Source organism: Lepus europaeus, chromosome 1 (genome assembly GCF_033115175.1).
Source record: "Lepus europaeus isolate LE1 chromosome 1, mLepTim1.pri, whole genome shotgun sequence".
In the NCBI taxonomy this organism is placed as follows: domain Eukaryota; kingdom Metazoa; phylum Chordata; class Mammalia; order Lagomorpha; family Leporidae; genus Lepus; species Lepus europaeus.
In genome coordinates, this window is record NC_084827.1 from 102,134,406 (window position 1) to 102,154,670 (window position 20,265).

The 20,265-nt window shown below is 40.2% G+C and overlaps 1 protein-coding gene across 1 annotated transcript in view; it reads right to left on the reverse strand.

Annotated features, from left to right (window-relative positions):
- Positions 1-20,265, reverse strand: part of PLA2R1 (phospholipase A2 receptor 1) — a 131,403-nt gene that overhangs the window by 21,297 nt on the left and 89,841 nt on the right. The window contains exons 18-20 of the mRNA XM_062187249.1: positions 16,307-16,371; positions 15,600-15,703; positions 13,190-13,329 (exon numbers count right to left, since the gene is read on the reverse strand). Coding sequence (XP_062043233.1) covers positions 13,190-13,329; positions 15,600-15,703; positions 16,307-16,371 — 309 coding nt within the window. The remainder of the gene's footprint in view (positions 1-13,189; positions 13,330-15,599; positions 15,704-16,306; positions 16,372-20,265) is intronic.

Sequence of the window (20,265 nt, forward strand, 5' to 3'; positions counted from 1 at the left end):
AAGTGCCTCTTGTTGGTTGATGAGTTTATAATTTTAAACATGGCGACTTAAAGTCTTTTGTCATCCACAGTTATATATGATCTGCTGCTCATAAAACTAAAGCGTTGTTGGTTCTGTGTTTAGCTGTCCTCCTATAGGTTCCTATGGACTTTTTCCAGCCACTTCTACTGTATTCAGTACTTTGGGATGGCTCTGTAAACAGATGAAGCCAATAATGTATTAACAGTACCAACTGAAAGTATGGTTAACTGAGGTTACTAAAAACAAAAAGCAATTCAAATCAATTGGCAATCTACAAAAAGAGTTAAAGATTTTAAAAGCTATTATTAAAATTGCTATATTGGTCTACTATGCTATGTTATATGTGTGTACATATTGTATGTCCACATGGGGAAATTTTATTAAGAGTTTTATTTTAATTGGCTTATAGATAAGATTGTCCATAAATTTAAGCTGCTAAAATCAATCAAAGATACATTTTAATTTGTGTGACCTGAATCTGTGTATCATATGTTTTAAACGTGTTGGTAGAAACTAAAAACATTTTAGATGGTTGTGCTTAAGTTTAATGGCTAAACAAACTACACCATGTTAGATATTTAAGAGGTGTTTTCAAATACATGATTCTTAAAATTTATAGAAGGCATTGGACCTTCTGGTAAATGTTTTCTTAAGTTGTTATCTAATGGTTGAAACTGTTTGCTAAGTATTCATGTGATATTGCTATTGTCAGCAAGCGATCTAGGACTCGCTCCCTCATTTCTCTATTCTAAGCCCAACTTGTTCTTTCATTTCTCTATTCTCTTCAAGGTAGGAAACTAATTCTATTATGAAGGAATCTGTAGGATGCACAATTTAATCTTTAGACCTTATAAAAGAGATGGCTAACATTTTTCTGTAATAGCATAGCCAAAATAAGAACTTAAATAATAATCTCATAGCTAGATTCACTTCGCCATCAGCAAAGTATACAGTAAGCAGAAAAAACCTCCCTTTCAGACCAAAGGGAAAGAAAGTCTTAAAGTGAGAATATAATTTTCCTCATGGGCATTGTCTACCTTAGAAAAACTACTACAGAACATGCCTGTGACTATAGACTTGTAGTTCAGGCCACCGAAGATTAGAGATGGGACACGGGCACTCCCTTGACTTGCATCCTCTGGTCTGCTTTAACACAAACCAGGAGGAAAAGAAAGCTAGGCATCAGAAGCAATGGGTGGCAGGCCTATTAATGGCTGATCTGTACAGTGATCTGCCCTCAAGGAGACCCAGCAGGCCAGTCCACTGCAGTGGCTTTCAATGTGGTAAGCCTGGGCTTCAGCAGAAGTCAGCTTGTGAAGAGCCCTGGCAGCTCTGCCAAGAGTTGGATCACTGGAAATGGACCTGCCCTGGAGTCGAAGGATGCCCAGGTCAGAGCCACAGATCTTATTGGCTCTAAGCTGAAAAGCCCTTCACTCAGCCCAACTTCCAAAGTGACCACTGCAGCTGAGGGTATGGTCAAGTAGGGTCAGCAACATTGCAGGCAGAACTGTAAATTTCTTGTTAGAGATGCCCCCTGCCTTTACCTGGCCAGCTCTCCTCCCAGGCCAGCCAAGTAATGAAAGTCAACAGAGTGCCTTCCCCTAGGAGGTTCACACCTCCCTTAGGATATACCCCATGTGAAGAGATAGGTAGGTCTGGGCCTCTTAACTTACAAGGCCTAAAGCCCACCAGATTATTATCAAGCGTCTTCTATCAGGTTCTATTTGCCTCTCAATCAGAAAACTTCATTGTAGCTTAGACAGCACCTTTCTTAGCTCCTCTTAATAATGACTCTGACCTTTGTTCTAGACCCTGTCTAACGTACTTGGGCCTCATTCCTGTGTAATCATAACCTCTACTCTACCACCAATGGCTCTACTCCCAACCTGTGTGTACCGATGGTCCTCTTCCCCACTTAACGCTGTATAATTGTTCAAACCTGGTAAATGCCATTCTTAGGATCATTGGTTACTATCCTCACTCTGTCTTTTATGACCTTGTCTAAATATGATCAGAGTCGGCGAACTTGGAAGGCTTCCATAGCCTTGGCAACTCATGACGACAGCCTAGGATGGTTACTGGCGCCATAAACTAGAGTGTCAATTTGTTGGGTCAACAACAGGAGCCACTGTGCACTTGCTCCTCATGTGGGATCTCTGTCCTTAATGTGCTGTACATTGTGATTTAATGCTATAACTAGTACTCAAACAGTATGTTTCACTTTGTGTTTCTATGTGGGTGCAAACTGTTGAAATCTTTATACTAAATTGATCTTCTGTATATAAAGAGAATTGAAAATGAATCTTGATGCAAATGGAAGGAGAGAGGGAGCGGGAGAGGGGAGGGTTGCGGGTGGGAGGGAAGTTATGGGGGGGGGAAGCCATTGTAATCCATAATCTGTACACTGGAAATTTATATTCATTAAATAAAAGTAAAAAAAAAGAATAAAGCAAATAAACAAGAAAAACAAACAACAAAGAAACAAAAAAAGAATAATATCTTCCGCTCAAAGAAAAGTAGTATTCTTGCCAGTCTGATTGCAGTGTTCACAATGGAAGATCTAATCTAGACAACAATTCTGGGGGTGCATTGAGCAGCTTCATTTGATTTTATTTACAAACATACTTCCTCACTTTAGCTGTGAGAGGAATACTGGGAAATCAAATCACACCAGGTATTTAAGTTCACTAATTATTTGGAGTCAGCCATTTAGTCACTAAGTCTGCTTGGAAGAGCAGAAAAGAAAAAAGGAGCCCAGTGGGAGAAGAAGCAAGAGCAGGACCAAGGAAATCTGGAAAGGAGGAGAAATGAATGGGGAGGTCAACCATCAGTTCTAAACTCACACACAAAGGGAGGCTGTGGGATTGAGCGATAAGAGTTGACTGTTACTGAAGAGAGAATAACAACAAAGCAGAGATTTCTTTATTATGGGATAGGATGAGAAATTCAATGATCCATACTAGGCAGAGCAAGCAGAGTTGAAGCTAAGATTTTTATTTTTTTCCTAGCCTTAAAGCTCAGTGAAATTAAAATGTGCCAGTAGGACCATAAGGAATTAGGCAAGAGGTAGCGATAGAAGAGAAAGGTGATAACAGATCAGGAAAATTCCAGAAGCCAAGAGAGACTTTATGCAAAGGGAATTCACCTGGAATTTGCTGGGGTTTCCTCTCACACTCAAGTCTCTTATCATTGAACAAGGACAGCCCTAGTCATTGACAGGTCAGATCTCAAGATCTTGCCATGGAGAGAATCCCAGCTACAGAATAATTCTAGGTCATCCTTCCCTGTCTTACTTTGGGATGACATCCTTCTCCGTCATTCTCTAACTTATGAATTTGTTAGTTCCGACCCCTTCTTCACCATCATATATTCCTTAAAAGCAGAGAGACTAAGTCTGTGAACATCACACCACATAAAGTCCCCAATAAACATTTATGGAACAAAATAAAAGCCAATGGATCCTAAAATGGTTGTCAAATAACATACTCAGGCAATCTAGATTTAGCCCATTTGTTCTCAGATAAGCAATTTTGCCACTTGGGGGGATATTTTGACACTTTTTCTGGAGATAATTTTGGTTGTTATAATGGTAGGGTCTCTAGCAAATAAAGACCAGGGATGCTATTGAAAGTTTTATGCTGTACAGGTCAGATCACGTCCCCACAGAGAAAAATTATCCAGCTATTAATAGTGCTGAAGTAAGTCTGTTCAAAACTCAGTCCTGCTCATAATGTTCTTTAGTTGAACCCTCTAGGGGTTTTCAATTGCTTCTAGCGTGAAAACCAGAAACCCTGATATAGCTTGAAGTAGAGTTACCAAGTAAGAAAGGAAATAACATTTTCCATTTGTCTGGGCCTCTTTGCCTTGTTTGTTTCACAAAGAAACCAAATTGGCTTTAAAGAGTTTAATTTTATAACAACTATGCTTTTATCTATTTCTTTTCATTTTGCCTTTTTTCTCTAATTACAAACTCCAAAGAGTGGCACATACTAATTATTAGGAAGTCTTATCATTTAATGTGAATTCACCTTGTGTTCAGATAGTCACACTAATGAACCATTCATAAATACCAATGAACCTTATTGGTTCAGCTACCTCAATAAACCCAGAAAAACACTCTGTCTCCTGCTCTTGCAACATGTTTGCCTCAGCCAAGACTTACTAGCTTGACACGATGGAAGTGTGGACTTCCATTTTTACAACTTCATTGTTTCTAAAAATATCACATGTTTACAAACACACTCTTAAATGGTGTCATTAATAATTAAAGCAAAGTTAGCAAGATGAAATATAGCATCCTTAATTTTAACTTGCTTATTTACTTAGTAATTTACAAAATGTGATTAAGTATAATGCATCTCTAATTATTACTGTGAATTAAGGAGGCCTACTGTACTTCAAACAAGCTTTGAATATAAAATTCCTCTTGTCTTTTCTAGGTCTACACTTGAAAGTAGGTTTCATGATCTTTCCTTCAAGCTTAGTCCTTTCCCAGAATTCTCTGGATATTGAATGGCTGCCGTCAGCACACAGTGATACAAGCCTGAAACTTGGGAGGCAACCTCACCCTTATACTCTGTCCACCTTGCAGCTCCACCATCTGGACATCCAATTTCTCAAAGAGCACCCCCTGACTCCCCCTAGACCACTGCCCCAAGTTCTCTGCCACCACCATCTTAGTCCAAGTCACTAATCTCTTCCTTGACTGCTGTAATAGATTCCTAACAGCTCTTACCCTTGCCTTCCTTCAATATGTCCTTTTTTTTAAATTTACAGTCAGAGTTAGACAGTGAGAGAGAGAGAGAAACAGAGAGAAAGGTCTTCCTTCCGTTTGTTCACCCCCCAAATGGCCGCTATGGCCGGTGCACTACACCAATCCTAAGCCTGGAGCCAGGAGCTTCCTCCTGGTCTCCCATGCAGGTGCAGGGCCCAAGCACTTGGGTCATCCTCCACTGCCTTCCTGGACCACAGCAGAGAGCTGGACTGGAAGAGGAGCAACCGGGACAGAATCTGGCGCCCCAACTGGGACAAGAACCTGGGGTGCTGGCGCCGCAGGCAGAGGATTAGCCTAGTGAGCCGCAGCACCAACCTCAATATGTTCTTAAAACCAAAACTAGAGTGATGCTTTTCAAAATTTGGTCATAGTCATGTCACTCTTTTTCTTTCTTTTTTTATTTTTTTGCCAGGCAGTGTTAGACAGTGAGAGAGAGAGAGAGAGAGAGAGAGAGAGAGAAAGACACAGAGAGAGACAGAGAGAGAGTTATAGACAGTGAGAGAGAGACAGAGAGACAGGTCTTCCTTCCATTGGTTCACTCCCCTAATGGCCGCTAGGGCTGGTGCTACGCCGATCCGAAACCAGGAGCCGGGTACTTCCTTCCAGTCTCCCATGCAGGTGCAGGGCCCAAGCACTTGGGCCATCCTCCACTGCACTCCCGGGCCACAGCAGAGAGCTGGCCTGGAAGAGGGGCAACCGGGACAGAATCCGGCGCCCCAACCGGGACTAGAACCCAGGGTGCCGGTGCCTCAGGCGGAGGATTAGCCTAGTGAACCACGGCGCCGGCTAATCATGTCACTCTTCACCTTAAAACCCATCATGGGTTTTCCATTGCTCTTAGGATAAAAACCAGAAACTCTAGCATGATATCATTCTAGCTTCTTTTGTCATACTTTTCATTATTCTAACTCTCCATGCTTCCTTTAGTTTCTTTTTTTTTTTTCTTTTTTTAATTTTTTGACAGGCAGAGTGGATAGTGAGAGAGAGAGACAGAGAGAAAGGTCTTCCTTTGCCGTTGGTTCACCCTCCAATGGCCGCCGCAGCCGGCGCGCTGCGGCCGGCGCACCGCGCTGATCCGATGGCAGGAGCCAGGTGCTTCTCCTGGTCTCCCATGGGGTGCAGGGCCCAAGGACTTGGGCCATCCTCCACTGCACTCCCGGGCCACAGCAGAGAGCTGGCCTGGAAGAGGGGCAACTGGGACAGAATCCGGTGCCCCGACCGGGACTAGAACCCGGTGTGCCGGCGCCGCTAGGTGGAGGATTAGCCTATTGAGCCGTGGCGCCGGCCTCCTTTAGTTTCTTAAATATCATTATTACCTCTCAAAAGACTTTAGCACATGCTGCTCCCCTACTTTTAATGATCCCAGCCCTTCTCACCATCTAAATCAAGGTTCTCCTGTTAACACACTTTTACAGAATTGTATGATTTTTTCCTTTATCTCATACATCACAGTTTTAAGTTGTGTGGTTATTTTCCTGACTGATTTACTGCTGTTTGTTCTCCTGTAAGCTCCAAAGTCTGTAAGCTAAGTCTATAAGTTCCAAAAAGGAAAGGATTGTGTCCATTTTCCCTCACCACTGAATTCTCAGTTTTCAACATGGTTTAATGAATGGATGAATACAGTGCTAAGATCAGACTAAATTCCAAAAACAGAAGAGTTTTTTAAGGAAAACTTATGTTGTGCATAAAATAAAATGTTGGATAATTCCAAACCAGATGGTGCAAGGCAGCCACTGGCATTCAATCAAGTTCTTGAATAAAAATTTGTAAGTGGAAGCTCAAGTGTTAATCACATACACATGCGCACAAGCCCAGAGAATTTCTTCCACAGGTCTGCTAGGACAAATGTCTTAGAATACTCGTTATTCCTTGAGAAAACTATGGTCAAGCCTCTTCCATATCATCAAGCATGGAGAAAATTATTTATGAGACCTAAGGAAATATGTTTAAGTTTGGCATATCCTTGGATTTTTAAAAAAAAGATTTATTTATTCATTTGAAGGACAGAGTTACAGAGAGGCAAAAGCAGAGACAGAGAGAGGTCTTTCATCTGATGGTCCACTCTCCAAACGGCTGCAACGGCCAGAGCTGGGCCAGTCTGAAGCCGGGAGTCTCCCATGCAGGTGCAGAGGCCCAAGGGCTTGGGCTATCTTCTACTGTTTTCCCAGGACATGACAGAGAGCTGGACTGGAAGTGGAGCAGCCAGAATTCGAACTGGCGCCCACATGGGATTCCGGCACCTTAGGCAGTGGCTTTACCCACTACAGCACTGGCCCCTACTTGGATTTTAAAACTCTTAAATGGTTAATTTGTTTTGCTTAGAAATAACCATAAAAATTAGTACTAGGAAATTAATAAAGAGGAAGCAAAATGTAATGGGACATAAAATTGAGACTCATTGAGAATTGTGAAATTAGGTCTTTGGTTTTCATCTACTGCTTTTCCTTCTGTAGCTTTATGTGCTAGTGGAAGAAAACCATCCACTCAGGGTTTGCTGCTCCTCTCAGCCATTAACCCTTCTGTTGCCAACTTTTCTAATAACCTGATGAATTCATTAGAATGAGTCCTCCTCGGCTGGCGCCGCGGCTCAATAGGCTAATCCTCCACCTTGTGGCACCGGCACACAGGGTTCTAGTCCCGGTCGGGGCGCCGGATTCTGTCCCGGTTGCCCCTCTTCCAGGCCAGCTCTCTGCTGTGGCCTGGGAGTGCAGTGGAGGATGGCCCAGGTCCTTGGGCCCTGCACCCCATGGGAGACCAGGAGAAGCACCTGGCTCCTGGCTTTGGATCAGTGCTGTGCACCAGCTGCGGCGGCCATTGGAGGGTGAACCAACGGCAAAGGAAGACCTTTCTCTTTCTCTCTCTCTCAATGTCCATTCTGCCTGTAAAAAAAAAAAAAAAAAAATGAGCCCTCCTCATCTGGCTTTGACTTTCAGCAGTTTCAGTTATTTTAGCCAGTAAGAAGGGTGATTACAGTGCAATGAGATGTTTTGAAAGAGGAAGAAGCAAGCACCTTAACATAACTTTTATGACAGTATATTAGTAATATTAGTATAACTATTCAATTTTATTATTGGTTTTTGTTGCTAATCTCTTGCTGTGCTAAATTATAAAATAAACATTATCATAAGTACATATATAGGGAAAAGCATACTATAGTTAGGGTTTGGTACTATCTGAGGTTTCAAACACACAGTTTATTCATTCATTCATGTAACTATGTTGGATATTGAGATTCAACATAGGGTAGGTGTGAACAGAGACAACACTTTCTCTGATACACTGAAGCCCTCATATGCCGCTGGTAGGACTGTAAAGCAGTTTTGTCACTGTGTAAAATCGTTTGTCAATTCCTCAAAAAGTGAAACATAGAATTATCATATGATCCAGCAATTCTACTCCTAGATATTTTCCCTCAAAGAACTGAAAAGAGATTCTAATCGAGATTTATGTCAGTGTTCATTGCAGCATTTTATTCACAATAGTCAGAAGATGGAAACTATCCACGTGTCCATCAAGAAATGAAAGAATAAATTGAGTATTATTTTGTTATGAAAATGAATGGAGTTTTGATAATGCTAAAACCTGGATGAACCTTGAAATCATGCTAAGTGTAAGAAGTCAGAGAGAAGAACAATACTCATTTTCTTCTCTCTTTATATGAAACATCTAGAATAGGTGCCTTCATAGAGATGGAAAATAAATTAGAAGTTACCAGGACCTGGAGAGGGGGAATATGAAGTTTTTTTTAATGGTTACAGAGTTTCTGTTTGGGATAATGAAAAAGTTTAGGAAACATCAGTAGAGATGATGAGTGTGTAACATTGTGCGTATAATTAATGCCACTTACTTGTATGTGTTATAATGGTTAAAGTGACATATTTTGTATATATTTACTACAATGAAGAAGCTTTAAAAACTAATTGTCAAAGATTTAAATAAAAGAAAGTATTCAAAGTTTTGTTGGTATTAGCTACAAGTTTATGACACTGAGGTGTCAAATTAATTTTCAGCTGGTAGAAAGATTTTGTAGTTTGAGAAAATGGGAAGTGGGAAATATCAACTATTTAAAATCATGTATCTCAATACTATAGTAAAGTTTTAAGGAATCATGATATTATCCTGGACAGTATCTTACACAGCCACCAGGCTGACCATATCACGGGACTATGTGTGGCAATTCTTGAGTTTTATTATCTTAGACTTTTTAAGGGAAGTTTTAGGGGAAGGTACGGTATTTCCTATATACTTTCTGCCCCACACATTCATAGCTTCTTCCATTATCAACACTTCCCACCAGATCGATAAATTTGTTACATTAACGCATCCTAATCACCCAATTTGACCATGATTTACATTAGGGCTCAAGCTTGGTGTTGTACATTCTATGAGTTTGGTCAAGCATACATGTGTCCCTCTTTGTCGTACCCATAACAGGGTGTTTTTGCTACCTCTGTGTTCTTGTCACTCTCTCTCCTCCAGCCCCTGGCAACCACTGATCTTGTAACTGTCTCCATAGTTTTGCCTTTACCAGAATGTCATAAAGCTGGATTTGTACAGTATTATAGCATTTTCAGAATGGCTTCTTTCACTTGTTTATATGCGTATAAATTTTCTGCATGTCTTTTCTTTTTTTTATTTCTTTCTTTCTTTTTTTTTTTTTTGGACAGGCAGAGTGGATAGTGAGAGAGAGAGAGAGAGAGAAAGGTCTTCCTTTTTGCCGTTGGTTCACCCTCCAATGGCCACCGCGGCCAGCTCATCGCGCTGATCCGAAGCCAGGAGCCAGGTGCTTCTCCTGGTCTCCCATGCAGGTGCAGGGCCCAAACACTTGGGCCATCCTCCACTGCCTTCCTGGGCCATAGCAGAGAGCTGGCCTGGAAGAGGGGCAACCGGGATAGAATCCGGCGCCCCAACTGGGACTAGAACCCAGTGTGCCGGCACCGCAAGGCGGAGGATTAGCCTGTTAAGCCACGGCGCCGGCTCTGCATGTCTTTTCATAGCTTGACAGCTGAATTATTTTTAGCTTTGAATAATATTTCACTACCTGAGGTGCCATTGTTTGTTTATCCATTCACCTACTAAAGCCTATCTTGGTTGCTTCCAGGTTTGGGCAATTAGGAATAAAGCTGGTCTAAACATCCTTGTGCAGGTTTTCATGAGGACATGAGTTTTCAACTTTTTTGGACAGATACCAAGGAGTGTGAATGTTGGATTGTATGTTAAGAGTATGTTTAGTTTTGTAAGAAGCTCTCAAACTGTCTTCCACAGTAGCTGTACCTTTTGCTACTCTCCATCAATCAACCAAATTGGTGTCAGTGTTCCAGATTTTGGCTGTTCTAATAGATGTGTGGTAGTAGCTCAGTGTTGTTCTATTTGTCATTTCAGAATAGCAATCCCTAAGTTCTATGAAGTGGCAGGTGTAGAGGAGACAAGATGACAGATTTTGGGATAGGAAACATGATGTTGCTTCTCAACCTGTTACTTACTATGAACTTTCATAAAATTCATACAATTTTATTAGACTTGATCTTCTCCTCTACAAAATTGGGATAATTTTGTATATATATAAAAATTCAATGAAATAAGAAATATATATGAAATCACTCAGCGGCTGGCACCATGGCTCACTTGGCTAATGCTCTGCCTGCGGCGCTGGCAGCCCCGGTTCTAGTCCCAGTTGGGGCACTGGGTACTAGTCCTGGTTGCTCCTCTTCCAGTCCAGCTCTCTGCTGTGGCCTGGGAGGGCAGTGGAGGATGGCCCAAGTGCTTGGGCCCCTGCACCCGCGTGGGAGACTGGGGGAGGAAGTACCCGGTTCCTGGCTTCGGATTGGCATAGCACCGGCCCTAGCGGCCATTAGGGGAGTGACCCAATGGAAGGACGACCTTTCTCTCTGTCTCTCTCTCACTATCTACAACTCTCTCTCTCTCTCTCTCTCTCTCTCTCTCTCTCTCTCCCCCTCTCCCTCTCCCATTCCCTCTCCTTCTCCCTCTCTCTCACTGTCTAACTCTGCCTGGCTAAAAAAAAAAAAGAAAAGAAAAAAAAAGAAATCACTCAGCAAAATCAGCTAAGAAGTAGAAGCAACCAAAATGTCCATTGATAGATGAATGGATAAACAAAATGTGGCAAATACATAAAATGAAATGTCATTCAATCTTAAAAGGAGGGAAATCCTGCTACATGCTACAATATGGATGAACCTTGAGGACGTTGTGTCAAGTGGAATAAAGCAGTTACAAAATGCCAGATACTGTATGATTCCCATTACAGGATTTATCTGAGTAGTCAAATTCATAGGGATAGAACAGTGTTTGCCTGGAGCTGGGGGGAAGGTAGGGGGAAGAACAAACAGCTCTTGTTCCATGGTGTAATTATGGAGTTTTCAGTTTTGTAAGCTGAAAAGGGTTCAGAGATTTACTGGGAAAGTATTTAACACTGATGGACTGTATACCTAAACCATTTAAGATGGTATAGCCTGTGCTATGTGTATTTTACTACAAGTAAAAAATTTTAAAAAATCAGTGCTACATGAGAGAACGTTCCAACATGGGAAGCGGGATACACAGCAGACCCATAGAATAGCAGATGTCCTAAATAGCACTCTGGCCTCAGAATCAGCCCTTAAGGCATTCGGATCTGGCTCAAGAGCCCATGAGAGTATTTTAGGCATGGAAAGCCAAGACATTCTGGGAAAAAAAAAAAAAAAGAAGACCTAAATGAAAGATCTCTGTGAGTGAGATCCCAGTGGAAAGAACGGGGCCATCAAAGGAGGTACCTTTCTCTGAAGGGAGGAGAGAACTTCCACTTTAACTATGACCCTGTCAGAATAAGATCGAAGTCAGTGAACCCTAAAGGCTTCCATAGCCTTGGCAACTCATGACTAGAGCCGAGGGAGATTACTGATGCCATAAACAAGAGTGTCAAATTGTTAAATCAACAACAGGAGTCACTGTGTACTTTCATCTCATGTGGGATCTGTCCTTAATGTGTTGTCCAATGTGAAGTAATGCTATAACTAGTACTGAAACAGTATTTTTACACTTTGTGTTTCTGTGTGGGTGCAAACTGATGAAATCCTTACTTAGTATATACTGAATCGATCTCCTGTATATAAAGATAATTGAAAATGAAAAAAAAAACTTGGTTTTAAATTGGACATTGCATAGAAAATTAATCAATTTTTAAAAAGTATCATGTAGGATCTCTGTCTTTAATGTGCTGTGCATTGTGATTTAAAGCTATAACTAGTACTCAAACAGTATTTTTCACTTTGTGTTGCTATGTGGGGGCAAACTGTTGAAATCTTTACTTAATATATACTAAACTGATCTTCTGTATATAAAGAGAATTGAAAATGAATCTTGATGTGAATGGAAGGGGAGAGGGAATGGGAAAGGGGAGGGTTGTGGGTGGGAGGGAAGTTATGGGGGGGGGGAAGCCATTGTAATCCATAAGCTGTACTTTGGAAATTTATATTCATTAAATAAAAGTTTAAAAAAAAATCAGTGCCACATGGAAAGTGCTCAATCCAAGTGATTTCATTTCACAAGTTAACAATGGGAGAAAGATTTCAAAGAAGGAGAGAAAGCCCTGCCAGCATAACTGAACATTTAGATTGAAAATAGCCTGCCCATAATTGAAGAACAATTTCATACTAGTCTAGGAAATTAAGACACAATCTGAGCTTTTTAATTCTCTAGGAGTTAAGCAATTATAATTTGGGATACATTCTAATTACTTCCACTTTGGCCTATAATGATATTTTATTATGAAACATAAAGAGTGGGGAAAAAGTCTAGGCCTTACTAGAAATAGAGTCATAAATAATAATACTGGTTTACAACATCCCTGCTGTCTGCATGGAAGAACCAGCTTTGGGAGGTTCAAGATGACACTGACCTAGCTAAGTTGTTAGTCTACCAGTGTGCAGGTCAGCAGAGTTGCAGGCAGGGAAGACCCAAAAGAAGATGGAGTCTGGCCCTCTGGAGTTTACAGTTCATTTGGGAGCAGAGCTGGGTACATTGCCAAACATGCATATACTCTCTCTCTCTCTCTCTCTCTCTCTCTCCTTTTCTCTCTCTCTCTCTCTTTCTCCTCCAGTCCCCACCTACCCCCCCCCCACATGACCACACATACCTAGTGTAACATTCATCTAGTGCAATGAATGACTGTGCCAGTGGTAAAAACTGTATGTACAAATGAGAGGTGATGTCAAGGCATTTTTGATAAAAAGCTTTGTATCCCAAACATTGGTTCCTAACTGGAAAATTCTGACAAAAAAAATTCCAGGTCCTATGAACAACTCATGCTTTTTCTAAAAGCCACCCCCACTTTTTGATTACTTTCCAAAATGAACATCTATGAGAGAAACATAAGCAACAGTTTGAAAAGGAGTTTACCTTATAGTCAAAATATAGCCATCCTTTAGGGCATGTTCCGTGTTGCTTTGGAGTATCTTTCTCTTTCTCTATGACCCAAAATGTTTTTCTCTTACAAATACTGGGCATAGAAACTGAACACTCTTCTCTGTCCCAGAGTCCTAAAGGAGAAAACGGGGTGGAAGAAGTTTAGAAACAATGGTGACTCTTTGTAGGCATTCTCTATGGGCCACTATTTTTAAAGCTGCTCTGGTTTTTTCATGTTTATTTTTTTACATCACCAAACTTTACTGACCATGGAGTTCTCTAGTGGCAACAGCTAACTGGGCCAGGCACCAAGTTAGTAATACTAATTTAAGAATGTAGAAATTTTGCAAATGTCAAGACAAAAACATCTAAACAAATACTGCAATTGAAATAGCAGAACTGATTAAAGTCTTAAGAATTGGATAGCTAAATGATTCTTTGTAGAGCATTTTTATTTGAAAGCAATCAGCTTCAATGTACACAGAGAAAGGGGAGAAAAGATTCTAAATAGATGGTCACAAAAAAATAAATAAATAAATAGGTGATCATTTCCACACCTTAATTCTTCAGAAAATGTAATTTAGACAAATTAACTCTATGGGGCCAGTGCTGTGGCTTAGTAGGTTAAGCCTCTGCCTGCGGCACGATCCCATATGAGCACTGGTTCATGTTTTGGCTGCTCCTCTTCCAGTCCAGCTCTCTGCCTACAGCCTTGGAAAGTAGTGGGAGATGTCCCAAGTACTTAGACCCCGGCACTCATGTGGGACACCCGGAAGAAGCTCCTGGCTCTTGGCTTCAGATCAGCTCAGCTCTAGTCGTGCCATTCGTGCCATTTGGGGAGTGAACCAGCAGATTGAAGATCTCTTTCTCTGTCTCTCCCCCTCTCTCTGTAACATTGCCTCTCAAATAAATTAAATAAATCTTTGAAAAGATTTAACTCTGTAACTTCTAAGAAAGTGGTATTTCTCAATAATAATGGTTAAATGAAACAGATTCACATATAGCCATGCCCTGAGTAAAATATATCCTCAAGTTCTTAGCCTCTTAAAGCCAATCTTTTGTATTTTTTTTTTTTTTAATTTAGGAAAGCTCTAGTTTTAGGCTAACAATTACAGAATGTATTTCATTAGTATCCAAGTCATAAATTCCAGAACAGGGCAGGGTGCATAGAAATTGCAAGAGTAGATTCAGTTTTCTAGCATCATGAGTATGAACTAAAAGGATATTGGATTTGAAAGAGGGGCTGGAATCCAATTTCAATGCAGATTCTCCTGCATGCTCAAAACAGCCATTTCCGCAGGCTGTTGTGACACCTGCTGGCAAAAGCAAGCTGATTAAGCACATGGTCTTTCCTTTTTTAACTTGCTACAGAGGGACCGTGGATAGCTTCCCATATTTATCCCTCTCCTGACTCGGGGCACACATTGGTTAAGAATCTGTCAGAGTAAGGCTAGCATTACCTTTTATTGACTAGAAAGAGTGAGGTGAGCATAAATGGGCCACTCAAAGAACACTGTACTGACTTGACTTCAACCTAAATATGCTTCTAAACCCAATTTGCAAAGAGCTGCTAATCTAAGGCAAGCAGCAATTAATGCCAAGTATTAAAAAGAATGCCAAATTGAGTAAGAATATTAAATGTGAAAATGAAATAAATTTTATCCAGCTAGTTATAAGTTAGATACTAGGAAAAAATTAAAAAAATAAGTGCATACTGAAATTTCATAGAGAATAGTATTTTCCAGGTATATTTTTCTTTTTTTTTTTTTTAAGATTTATTCATTTATTTGAAAGGCAGAGTTACAGAGAGGCAGAGGCAGAGAGAGAGAAAGAGAGAGAGGGAGGAAGAGGGGGGGAAGAGAGGGAGAGAGAGAGAGAAAAAAAAAGAGGTCTTCCATCTGCTGGTTCACACCCCAGAATGCTGCAATGGCTGGAGCCAGGAGCCTCTTCTGGTCTCCCATGCAGGTGCAGGGGCCTAAGGACTTAAGCCATCTTCTACTGCTTTCCCAGGCCATTAGCAGAGAGCTGGATCAGAAATGGAACAGCTGGGACTCAAGGGGTGCTCCTATGTGATGTTGGCACTGCAGGTGGCGGCTTTATCCACTACGCCACAGCGCCAGGCCCACCCAGGCATATTTTTCCATAGGCTTACTTTGGTGCTGTTTTGGTTCATGAAGAAGGACTTATCCAGATCTAAATTAGCTTCAGGAACATAAATGCATGCGTTAAACAGAAGGATGCTCATCCTCAAGCCTTAAACTAATAAAATTGAACATAGTCAACTGAAAAGGAAAGTGAAAAAAATGGAACCTTCTCACAGAACTGATGCAATGAAAGGGAGACGTCAAGCCTCCTCAGAGTTAGTGGTGTGTATGATAAACCCCGAATGGATAAATGAAATAACCTGTTATGGAAGAAATGAAGGCACACCTCTGGCTCTGATTATTCATGAATCTATCTCTTTCTTTGTCCCAGTTCTGGTAAATGACTGGTGTTCCATCTCTCCAGCTGTGGGAATACAAAATAGTCTAAGGTCTTCTCTCATTCTGTATGTTCGATCTCTAACACCATCCCTGGAGTTCTGAGCCTTGGGTTGAAGGCACACTATTTTATTGAATTAAAAAATACTCATTAAAAAACAAAGTAGAAGATAAGATTTGGATGCTTTCATTATAAGGAAATATGAAATGTTTGAAAATATACATATAATTACCCTGATTGGACATAACATAATGTATACACGGACTAAAACCTCACATAAAATAAAAAGCCCTTATGCATAGAATAGCAATAAAATTAACAATATTGTATACTTAAAAACTTAGAAAGTGGATTTAATTTCAATATTCTTATTACAAAAATAAATAAATGCATAAATAAAGTGGGGGGGGGAGATTTGGAGGTGATGATCTGATTAAGCATAGATTGTAGAGATGGTTTCCTTGGTGTAGACTTAAAAATACTCATATCTTTGGTTAGGGAAATGAACATTTATAAGTTAAAGAGAATTTTGAAGGCTACTTAACAAAATGATGACTAAGATCTAGTGAAGTCATTTTGCAAATAAAACCTATCAAACAATATTGAATGCAAATTAATCCAGGTTCATACCGCAGTTCATCATTGGCTGTTTCTTCCTGAAGTCCAATCCACCAATTTGCACCATACTTAGAGAGCTATTAAAGAAAAGAAAATGGCAGCATTTATTCTACTTGTTTTCCTTTTTCACTACTAAGATGAATGGAGTTGCTGCAAATAACTTTCTATTCTTCAGTATTTTACCTGATTTCCTAAGGAAGAGTAACTAAGGCCTAGCAAGTTGTGAAAGCCTAATGCTTTGTTATTGTAAAACATTCCCTCCTCATTTGGAAGGAAAATTGGAATCAAACACTGAAACTAATTTTTAGGTTCATAGAATTTGAAAAGTAATTTTTCTAAAAGAATTGAAAAGTAAAATAGAAGATGGATTCCTTTTAAAACATGTTATTCAGTTTTTATTTATTTGAAAAGTGGAGGAGGTAGAGGGGGAGAAACAGAGAGAAGGAGAGAGAGAGAGAGAGAGAGAGAGAGAGAGAGAGAAACAGAGACAAAGACAAAGACACAGAAAAAGCTTCCATTTGTAGGTTCACTTTCCAAAAGTCTGCAACAGCGCAGCCTGGATCGGACAATGCCAGGAGCCAGAAACTCCATCCTGGCCTCTCGTGTGGGTCACAGGGACTCACATACTTGAGCTCTCAACTGCTGCTTCCCACAGGAAGCTGGGTTGGAAGCAGAGGTACAGTTCAATCCCAGGCACTTTGATATAGGATGTGGTCATTCAGAGCGGCTGCTTAACTCACTGTGCCGCATGCCCACCCCAGACTCCCTTCTGATTAAACAGAATGGCAGTTTACCCTCTCAGTTATTTATGGAAGTTCACTGCGGATGTCACAACTATTTGAACCACTATCCAATGTACAAAGACTTGAGGAGTGTGTAAAGATTCTGAATTTTAGCTATCACTTTGATTGTAAAGCTTTGAACAGCATTCAAATAGACAGACATAATATGAGACTAAAGAACACCTCAGAATTCCCAGGGTTTGAAGAATGAAAAACTATCCTTTATATATTTCACTAATCTTATACAATTACTAAGCATTCAGAACTAGGTACAGTAAAATATAAAATTGAAAAACAAAAACATGCATGCATGCGTGCACACACTCTACATACATGAATTAGAGCAGATGTAATATTGGCCTTATGACCCAGGAAATTGAAATGTTCTCTTTAACTATAAAGGAGGAAGAGGAAGTAAAAGTTTCTTTAAGACCTCTCCTCCTTGGGGCCAGTGCCGTGGCTCACTTGGTTAATACTCCGCCTGCGGCGCCGGCATCCATATGGGCGCTGGGTTCTAGTCCTGGTTGCTCCACTTCCAGTCCAGCTCTCTGCTGTGGCCTGGGAGTGCAGTGGAGGATGGCCCAAGTGCTTGGGTCCCTGCATCCGCATGGGAGACCGGGAGGAGGCACCTGGCTCCTGGCTTCGGATCGGCACAACGCCGGCTGTAGCAGCCATTTGGGGAGTGAACCAACGGAAGGAAGACCTTCCTCTCTGTCTCTCTCACTGTCTATAACTCTACCTGTAAAAAAAAAAAAAAAAGAAACCTCTCCTCTAAATCAATATATTTTATGATGTGTGTACTCTTCGTGTGTGTCTGTGTTACAATGTAACAATTATTCTATGCTAAAGATTTGTTAATTTGGAGGCATTATAAATTTCAGCTTGTACTTTCATTTCTTCTATAAGACCTGAGAATACATTTTAAGATACATTATTTTCCCGTATGAGTTTCAGGACATTACACAGCAGAATCTAATAGCTCTCTAACACTCTAATTTATACACAGGTATTTTTGTGCCTTAAACAGCGTGGCTGTCAGCCATATCAGCAATTTGAGAATAAAACAGTATGGAAGAACTGTAATTTTGGATCCCTGAGGTGTTGTTTCATGGACATGTTCTTACATGCTAAACTTAGATTTCTGTTGTCAGGCTTTGGAATGGGTCCATTGAGACCGACTGTGAACTCAGTGGGAGAACCACAGCAATTTCATTCAATGTAAAGAGGTTTAACGTGCAACAGAAGTGGAAATCGTGGCCTGACTGCTCACTGCCCTAATTAAGGACTGCTAAAGACAAATTACAACTACTACAACTTAAGTGGCAGATTTATTACCACCTCAATTATGGTGAGGTAATCTTCTACACAGCACACCCCAACCTGTTGCAATATTGCACAGAACTTCATGGCACAGGCCACAAGGCACCCGGACTGAAGCATACCATGGAAAAATCAATGTTTTAAATTTTAACTTAGGTATAAGGCCACACAATAGAAAGCTTATTAAAATGTGTTCATATAGGCCAGCGCTGCGGCTCAATAGGCTAATCCTCCACCTGCAGCACCAGCACCCCGGGTTCTAGTTCCAATTAGGGCGCCGGATTCTGTCCCTGTTGCTCCTCTTCCAGTCCAGCTCTCTGCTGTAGCCCAGGAAGGCAGTGGAGGATGGCCCAAGTACTCCCACCCTCATGGGAGACCAGGAGAAGCACCTGGCTCCTGGCTTCAGATCGGCGCTGGCCTCAGCACGCCGGCCGTAGCGGCCATTTGGGAGATGAACCAATGGAAAAAGGAAGACCTTTCTCTCTGTCTCTCTGTCTCTCTTTCTCACTGTCTAACTCTGCATGTCCAAAAAAAAAAAAAAAAAAGTGTTCATATAGAAAAAGCAATATGAAGATACACTTTATAACATCAGTTCTGTTTTTTATATACAGTCATGATAGTTAGCATCATGTGGGATGAACATTTACCAGAAAGAAATAAAACGGAGTAGACAATATATTAAAATACTAAGCAATGTAAGTAAGGAAGAACAACCTATCATCTTTTCATTGTTTCCCTCAAAAAATGACAAAAACCAAGTTGTTTTAAGGCTTTTAAATATTTGACTTTAGAGGAGGACTAACAAATTTGATGCACATTTTTAGAAGTGTTTAAAATGAAATTTAAAAACACTGGTAAATTGTCATTTCAAAGTGCAAATATTGTATAATATAGTATAAAGATGTTAGCCAAGTGGACTAACTGTTTAGTAGTTTATAACATCTCCTTTTTGCTTTTTGCTTTTTACTTTTTTAGCATTGCTCTAAGATAGCCAAAAGAAAAAAAAGTCTTTGCTCAGTATTTGCAGGGTATCATGGGTACCAAAACCAGTAGATGCTCAAATCTCTTCTATAAAATGGTATAATATTCATATATCATTTAGGCACTCCTCTGTATACTTCTAATTATCTCTAAATTACTTATAATACATAATACAATGTAAATGCAATGTAAGTAAATTTCATTATACTGTATTTTTCAGGGAATAATCAGAAAAAAAAATCAGTACATTTTGGTACTAGGTGCCATTAAAACAGTTTTTTCTTGATCTGTGTTTGGTTTAATCATCTGATGAGAAACCCACAGAAATGGAGGCCATTTGTATTAAAAAAAATTCACTATGATCATGCCTTATGGTCTTTTATTATTCAGAATTGGATAATAAACACTGACTTATTCTTTTTCCAAAATAGAGCACTTTGTTAACATTTTTTACTTTAAATTTTCAAAACCATATCCAGATTTCTTGTTCATAATTAACTCTTCTTCACTTCAACCAAGTGTTATTCCTGTTTCACAATTCTAGCCACTACTCTTCATAGGAGTGCTATACAAAATACATATAATTTAAAACATTTAATTACTTTATCCAAGTCTTCCTACATGTACAGGATGGACATGTCATATACGTGAGTAGCATGGCCTCTATTCATTTGGCTCCTCTTACCTCCCCCTGACCTGACCCTACTCCAGGATGATATGCTTAATAATGGTATTACTGATGAGCTGTAAATGCACACCATAAATACCACCATTACCACCTACAACCGAAAGTGCCCAACATAGCCGCAAATTATGCACAATCAACAACTTGGACATCTACAGCTTTCATCTTTATAAATTCATGCCCTTTCCCCTTAACCACGCTAT